Source organism: Vespula vulgaris, chromosome 7, assembly GCF_905475345.1.
Source record: "Vespula vulgaris chromosome 7, iyVesVulg1.1, whole genome shotgun sequence".
NCBI classification, from domain to species: Eukaryota; Metazoa; Arthropoda; class Insecta; order Hymenoptera; family Vespidae; genus Vespula; species Vespula vulgaris.
The window spans coordinates 7355205-7363227 of NC_066592.1; the positions used below are offsets into that span (position 1 = coordinate 7355205).

At 26.7% G+C, this 8023-nt stretch overlaps 3 protein-coding genes and 1 long non-coding RNA gene across 11 annotated transcripts; 2 read left to right on the forward strand and 2 right to left on the reverse strand.

The window, feature by feature from the left end:
* Window positions 1-382: 382 nt before the first annotated feature.
* On the forward strand, window positions 383-5806 carry LOC127065377 (GDP-Man:Man(3)GlcNAc(2)-PP-Dol alpha-1,2-mannosyltransferase). 6 transcript variants are annotated; one of them, XM_050997636.1, is made up of 9 exons: window positions 2788-2935; window positions 3329-3445; window positions 3589-3819; window positions 3900-4132; window positions 4201-4418; window positions 4513-4797; window positions 4867-5126; window positions 5249-5383; window positions 5467-5806. In XM_050997636.1, the coding sequence occupies exons 2-9, from the start codon at window positions 3426-3428 to the stop codon at window positions 5552-5554; spliced, it is 1470 nt and encodes a 489-aa protein (XP_050853593.1). In that variant the 5' UTR covers window positions 2788-2935; window positions 3329-3425; the 3' UTR covers window positions 5555-5806. The 6 variants fall into 6 exon arrangements, with proteins under 6 accessions (XP_050853598.1, XP_050853593.1, XP_050853596.1 ...); XM_050997635.1 differs by having other exon boundaries at window positions 2812-2960; XM_050997637.1 differs by lacking the exon at window positions 2788-2935 and adding an exon at window positions 3235-3253.
* LOC127065387 (uncharacterized) lies at window positions 921-2672 on the reverse strand. The gene is made up of 2 exons (XM_050997657.1): window positions 2316-2672; window positions 921-1695 (listed from the first exon to the last, which is right to left on the reverse strand). Exons 1-2 carry the CDS (start codon window positions 2670-2672, stop codon window positions 1216-1218), a joined length of 837 nt encoding a protein of 278 aa, XP_050853614.1. The 3' UTR covers window positions 921-1215.
* LOC127065381 (RNA 3'-terminal phosphate cyclase) lies at window positions 5219-8006 on the reverse strand. 3 transcript variants are annotated; one of them, XM_050997651.1, is made up of 8 exons: window positions 7731-7988; window positions 7451-7616; window positions 7259-7376; window positions 6845-7166; window positions 6627-6768; window positions 6428-6567; window positions 6141-6306; window positions 5219-6072 (listed from the first exon to the last, which is right to left on the reverse strand). In XM_050997651.1, the coding sequence occupies exons 2-8, from the start codon at window positions 7511-7513 to the stop codon at window positions 5854-5856; spliced, it is 1170 nt and encodes a 389-aa protein (XP_050853608.1). In that variant the 5' UTR covers window positions 7514-7616; window positions 7731-7988; the 3' UTR covers window positions 5219-5853. The 3 variants fall into 3 exon arrangements, with proteins under 3 accessions (XP_050853608.1, XP_050853609.1, XP_050853607.1); XM_050997652.1 differs by having other exon boundaries at window positions 6639-6768; window positions 7451-8006; XM_050997650.1 differs by having other exon boundaries at window positions 7451-7988.
* Window positions 5915-6398, forward strand: LOC127065395 (uncharacterized). Its single transcript, XR_007782030.1, has 2 exons — window positions 5915-6013; window positions 6203-6398. It is a non-coding gene; the product is annotated as an uncharacterized LOC127065395 (long non-coding RNA).
* Window positions 8007-8023: the final 17 nt, after the last annotated feature.

The window sequence follows — 8023 nt, forward strand, 5'->3', positions numbered from 1 at the left end:
TTAACGATACATTTAAAAAAAAAGACGCCCAATCTTTACGCCTTTTTTGATAGATAACCAATCAAAATTTTATTTCATTTGGCCTTATCTTTCCGTTCTATTAAATCAGAATATGAAAGACAAATATTATTTTATATGATTACATTTTTAACAGAATTGATAATTATAGATAATTGATTCATTTATTGAGCGATTAAATTGTTAGAATTTTTTCGTTCGTTTATTAAAAAGTATTTAACAAAAAATTCGAGAACACTTTCGAAGTTCGTATTTATGAATAAGTCGTTGGAAAAGTAATTGGATTTCGACCAATAGGAATAAAGTTGTCATTTATATTGTACAACGTAAAGCTGCGTCTTCATTGAAATAATAACGAAAGAATTTTTTGTCGCCTCTTGTTGCTGTACGTTCTAAACATCTCTAATGGAAACTAATTTATCGTTAAACTTTTTGTTTACATTGAATCAACATGACCTGAGAAACATTTGGGTTATGTTTTTAATTTCAAAGCTACATTTGTTGTTCTAGCAAAGTTGTCCACACGTAAGTCAGTTTGTTACAAGCTGTTAACGATGGTTAAAGAAGACTTGCTCCTTTTCATTGCAGTATTTATTGTTATCGGTGGTAAAAAAAGGAAAAAACAAAGTGTAGGTTTGATGAAGTTTAAATCATTAAAAATTCGAAAACATGCAACTTGTGAATGCAATGAATCATGATGTCAACGGATGGACGATAACCTTCAAAACTTTATACGTCTATGAAATACGAACCTAAAGTATCTACTTCAAAATACCAATCCTTTTTATAGACTAGTAATATCTCCCGTAAAATAATTGTTAGTTATGTTGAAATTTCTTACCATTCATTGATATACCTTTTTAAAATTTTTTAAATTATTCCTAAAACCTCCAAGGTGATTGTCGACGTGTTGAAAGAACATGTAATGGTAAATAGATTTTATTTTATTTTCTTTTTATATAAAAAGTAAAAAGTTTATTAAATATATTAATTATTTAAATCTTATAACTGATAACTAATTATATAATGTTACTTCCCAGAGCCGATTGTATAGTATGTTCATTTATATAGTAAACTATTACCATCATAATATACTACTACTACAACTATAGAAATAATAGCGTTATAGAACATAAAGTAACTACATATGATTAATTTTGGTGAAATCATAAATAACAATGTGTTTAATCCTGAAGATTATGAAGTTGACGATGAATTTTGAAATGGTGATTGATCGTAATTACCCATTGATGCTTCCCATAGAATGTTGCAAATAATATGTTCTACCATATTCTGTGAATGCTCTGTCCGCAGTGCTCTCAATTTATATGCTACATGCTCGCCAAAAACTGTAAATCTATCACGATGTTCTTTATTATAATCCAATTTTGTCATTGTTGAGCAGTCTTCATTGATATCAAATTCTATGTTGTTTTCTTTCCTTACAGCTTTTTTCTTAGGTGGACTTTCAAATTTCTGAGTTTCATCTGATGAATAATTCAATTTTTCTTTTGTAGAGATATTTGGACAATGTTCTTTTTGGATAAAATCCCATGTTTCTGGTTTTATTGTTTGGTTTTGTTGATTGCATTCTTTGTTAATGTCTTCTGTTTTATGTGAGGTTTCCAAATTATCATTGTTGACTTTTATGTCGCTCTCACTGGATTCTGAAGAAGTCTGAAATAATTTCAAAAATAGAAAGAAATCAAAATTTTTTTATTTCAAAGTTTTTTCATAGATCCAGGAGCTCAAACAAAGGGATTACTGCAAAGAATTTTTAACTGCAGATTATTAAGAACAAATTTCAGAAAATATCTTCAGAATTTTGTTTACTAGATTCAAATTATTATAAAAACCATTATTTTTATATCTAGCAGAAGTTAAAAAAATAGTTATCATTTATATTCATTTGCATAAGTTTCTTAGATATAGTTCAATTTCTTTTTAGAAATGATATTCTTGTTATATACATCAACAGAAATGTTTGATAAATATAAGAAAAATATATATAGAACATTATACCTGGTTCATGGAAACAAAAGATGCTAAGTCGATTAAAAATTTTGCATCAATCGGAAAAAGATTGTATGATTCTTCACAAAAAGTAAAAAATTATTTGAAAAGAATTTACTAAATATTTTATGTCATCCGAAGGTCAAATTCCATAGAAATAAAATTATTGTTAATGAAAACTAGGTTTAAATTAAAATAAATAACAGTCAATATTTTCAAATAGTTAATTAATTTAAGTCAAATTATAATTCACAGAATACATATATATTAAATTAAAAACTTACATCCATTTTTTCACTTAGATCCTTGTGACTTCGTTTGCGAATCATGTTTCTATTGCTAAGATAAAGCATGGAATTATAAGCGAACCATTTAGAAATAAATACACCTTCAACTCCTGATTTCTTCATGGAACGTTTTTTTCTTCGTTCCCTGTAGAATTGTGCACTTAAATTTTTCATTTTTCGTTTGACTCGTACTATATCTGTTTTGATAACACTACTGATTTTTTTCCACGCGTCTTCTCTTATATTTTTGCATTTATAATATTTATTCGAAGGGATCCACAAACATTCGTATTTTTTGTACTGATCGATTAATTTAATAATTAACTCATTATCCCATATTATTATTTCGGACATTTTATTTATATGTATATATATAAACTGCGTTAATATCGGCAACAAAGCGTACGAACTGAGAGAACATTTGTTTCTGTTGCCACATGTTCCGTGCGTTTCTTATTTTTCTTTGATCTTTGCCGCTCAAAATGGAAACAGATAAGCGGCGACATTTATTGCTGACAATAGAGACACAAAGTAATCTTCGGTAACAAGCGGCGACTATTTTAAAATACTTGGAACATCAACAAAAAGTTCTTCGTTATTGTTTCAGCGGAAAAAAGGTTTTAGAGATTCTCGTTTCAAACTGTAAGGCAAAGCTTTTTTTTTTTTTTTTTTGTAATTGCATATAAAGAGAAACAAAGATTTTTTTTCTTTTTTTTCTATTTTTCATGTAGAATTTATTGGTTTAATAAATAACAATATTATATAATAATTTAAATTCATTTGCGAGAAAGAAGAAACGATAGAAAGTATCTTAAATTTGTTTAAAGCTATGATATTATTATTTAAACGTTATAGTATTTAATAAACTTTACTTATGAACAATTGTTAAGCTCGGTTTTATATGCAAAATTTTTACATGAAACGTATATTTAAAAGTATTATTTTTTAAAACAATAACAATTCTTATTTTAGTTTTTAATTTAATTTGTATTTAAACAATTTATTTATAGGTTAGATTTGAAACGAGATTAAAGATGTCATGTGAAACGTTACACGTCACATCTGAAATATTATATTATATACATTGATCATTGAAAACAAAAGAATATGAATATTTCTTCTTTATTGTAAGCGCATTTCTGATATAAATAATTTTTATTATATAATATATTTTTTGTATTAATAAGCATGTGTTGCGTGTAGAGCTTGTAACGTTAAACTTAAGAGAACACATCCAATAAAATATATTCAATATATTCTTTTGTTTCAGAATATCTATAATATCAATAGTGAACATGGCATTAATAATAATTGTCTATAAACTTTTGTTTGCTTTATTTATATCATCAATGTTATTAATATATTGGAGAAGAATATATTCAAAAAAACGTACAAATAGGAAACAAAAAGGAATTGTCGTTGCATTTTTCCATCCATACTGTAATGCAGGTGGCGGAGGTGAAAGAGTACTTTGGGCAGCTATCAAAGCTATACAATCTAAGTATATTAAACAATTCTGTGATATAATATGTGATAAGTAAATGTACATTTATTTATATATTTTATTTTATTAATCTCTAGATATCCGAATATACATGTAGTTGTTTATACCGGAGACTTGGATGCTGATCCTGAACAAATTTTGAATAGATCACAAAAATCATTTAATATAAAAATTCAATCAAATATTGAATTTATATATCTTCATAAACGTAAATGGGTAGAAGCACATATGTATCCTTATTTCACACTTTTGGGTCAAAGTTTAGGATCTATATGGTTGGGTATGGAGGCATTAAATAATTTAGTACCAGGTAAAATTATAATGTAATAAGAAGTTTTTTATTTAAACTTTGTAACATTCATTTTATTTGTATTTTAGATATTTATATTGATACAATGGGTTATGCTTTTACATATCCACTGTTTAGATATATAGGAGGTTGTAAAATTGGATCATATACACATTATCCTACAATTTCAACAGATATGTTGAGACATGTTTACAGACGTGTAATATCACATAATAATCGTCGTATAATCGCAAGAAATCCATTTTTATCAGCTGCAAAAATTGCTTATTATAGATTATTTGCATTGGTAAATTTTGTTATTTTTAGTAATAATTATACATTTATAATTAAATATTTAATATTACATTATTAAAATGATAATATGATAATTATTCATGTAGTTATATGGACTTGCTGGTAGGAGAGCAGAAATTGTAATGGTAAATTCTTCTTGGACAGAAGAGCATATTAATGCCATTTGGAAATGTCCTTTGCGAACTCATAGAATTTATCCACCAACAGATGTACAACATTTAACATCTCTTCCACTCTTTGATGATACTAAAGAAGACAGTCAAATTCGAATAGTATCTATTGCACAATTTAGGCCAGAAAAAAATCATCCTCTCATGTTGAGAACAATGTATGAATTGAGATCAATAGTTAAAGAGGAAGTATGGGATAAGGTAATTAGAATGTTTTTATAAAAATCCAATCAATGATATCTTAATATAAATACTTGATTATTTTCTTAGATACGTTTGGTATTCATTGGATCTTGTAGAAATGGAGAAGATGAAGTACGTGTAAAAGATATGCAAGACTTATCTAAACATTTTGCTTTGGATGAAAATGTTGAATTTAAATTGAATATACCCTATTCTGAACTTGTATCAGAACTACAACAAGCATCAATAGGGCTGCATGCAATGTGGAATGAACATTTTGGTATCAGTATAGTAGAATGCATGGCTGCTGGATTAATTATGGTAGCTCATGCTTCTGGTGGACCAAGGTGTAGAAATTATTATGTTTGAAAATTTTATATGAAAAAAATTTTTTAAATTTATTATATGAAAAAAAAAAGAATTAATTTCTTCGAAATAATTTGTTTTAACTGAAAATGTAATATTTCAGAGCAGACATAATAGAAACACAGCCAGGTAGTCAAACTGGTTTTTTAGCAAAAGAAGCAGAAGAATATGCGGAAATTATAGCACATATTATAAATATGTATCCTGAAGATAAAAAGACTATTAGATTAGCTGCAAGGTATCATAACACAAATTTAAAACACACTTTTTCGTAAATTGTTATATTGGATTTTGTATTTAATTTTAATGTCATTTTTTCAGAGCATCTGTTAATCGATTTTCTAGTGAATTATTTGAAAATGAAATTTTACGAGCTATGGAACCATTTTTTAGACAAAAAGAGGAATAATATTAACGATTTACATTTTTTGTATAATAGAAATACTATCCATCAAAGGTACTAATATTTAAGTACTGCCAATTAATTTTGCAAAATTTCATTTATAAGATAAATTGACAATGTGTATAATACTTGATCTAGATGAATATTCAAGTAAAAATTATTTAAATAGACTAAAAAAACCTAGTCTAAAATATTGCAATCTATATGTAAAGATAATTTAATTCTTATAACAATAAACAAAATCTAATTAACTATAAATTTATTTTAAATATTTAATACGAATTACTGTCGTATCTAATATATTTTTAATGTTGTTCTGCAAAATTATTGATTAATCCACATCCTTCACATTCTAAAATATAGGAAGTTGAATTTTCTACATTTTCATTTTTTAATAAATGAAAACGAAGTCCACGATTGGCTAACATTATTTCTGCAACTTTCATGGCAGTCTCAGTATGAAGAGTAAGCTTTCCTACTTTAACCCTTGAAATTCCTTTAGCCAATGCCATGTAAATTATTATCTAAACAAAGAAAGATTAACAATAATAAGAATAATAGATCTCTCATGAAACTATAATAGATAACTTACTTGATCTTGATTATTATTATCTACGCATGCTCCGTTTAGTAATGGTTCTAAAATATTATTAGCTGCAACTACACCTGGACTTTTCATGCCAGGAGTTCCTATTGAAGATGGCATGTTCAAACCAGAACCACCAAATATACAGCCTGTTGTTGTTGAGCAAACTATACTGTTTTAATGTAATAAATATAATTTATCAATACTTCCAAATTAAAATCCAATATTTTTTTACTATGAAAAAAAATATGGAAACTATTTGAATATCAAGTTATCTTTTTATTAAAACTCACTTAATACCAGATCCATTTTCGACCGTTACTCGTTTGTCTTCCTTATAAGATTTAATATCGATAAGAGGAACTTGAATATTATTTTTTATTAGTTCATTAGTTAAGGAAGTTTTAGCATCAATAGCCATTTTATATGCTTCCTATAACATGAAATAGATATTAATTATAATTAACATACTTATAATTGATTTTAACATACATTTATATTTACATATCCGGCAACAAAAGCCCAGCCTGATATGTCACAAGGTATGCCAAGATCAGTTATGTCAACTGCATTCAAGTTTCTTATTGGTGTTATACGTAAATGCACTATACCTCTTCCTTTTGGATAATAACCCCTTTAATCATAATTAATTTGAAACTATGCACATGTGAAATTTTATATAAAAAAAATGAATAAAAACTAATGCATACCTTTTTAAAACAACAAAATCAAAATCTGCTCCAAATTTATTCAATGTGGGTTTAACTACTTCTGTAAGATATTCTATATGAGGTCCCAAGGGAACATTTGTGCCTCCTTTAAGAATTAGTAGAATATCAGATTTTTGTGGTAGAAACAAAGCACATGGTAATGCAACTTGTGCCAATAAAGATATACAGCCAGCTGACTGTATTTCAGCTTTAAATTCAGTTGCATGTCTATGTAATGATTTTGGATAGAATTTTAAATGTGTAGATCCTATATAGGCTCCAGAAACTTCTGCATTACACATTTCTTTCACTAATTCCACTCCTGTTAAATTCATAAAATAAAAATATTATCAAGTAAATACATAAAAGCTTTAAATATCCTTCTTCTTATAATAGTAAAAAATGTAAATGTACCTTTTAAATGTTGAGCTGCTAATCCAGGTTTAGTTCGACCTGCTCTTATATTATTAATTTCTATAGGTATTCCATAAAGTGCACTTAAGGATAGAGCTAATCTCAAAATTTGTCCACCCTATATATAATATATTTATGATGATATACATTCCTTTTAATACATAAGAATTTATAAAGTAAATACAAACTTACCCCTTCACCTAAACTTCCATCAATCTTGACTACTGACGACATTTTAGAAATAGAGTTAAACATGCATTTATTAAAAGATAAAGGATAATCAAAGTACCATATTCTGAAGGTGCCGGTTGAATGCGTACTTTCGGCACATTAAATATTAATTCAGTCGAGCGAATTTCTGTCGAAGAAAGTAGACGATCGATAAAAAGGGAAATTTATCTATCTATAACCTTCTATAGAGTCAATTATTCCTTTTCTAAATATTGTCTGAAATTGCTATCTAAATAGTAACCTTCAAATTTTCGGCAATGCTCATGTTATATATATAAAAATCATATAAAACACAATCACGTAATGTCCTGACGTGCAAGATAAAATTGAAGATGTTATTCACATTACTTATTTTATTTAAAGATTACAATTCTATTTATTTATTTATTTAACGTATTCAAGATTGGAGACATAAAAGGAAACATGTATATCTTTTTTTAAAATAATATATTTATTATTGTGACAAGAATTTATATTTTTATGCGTGTACATACACACATACTAATATATATAGAATATTAACGAACTTAACTA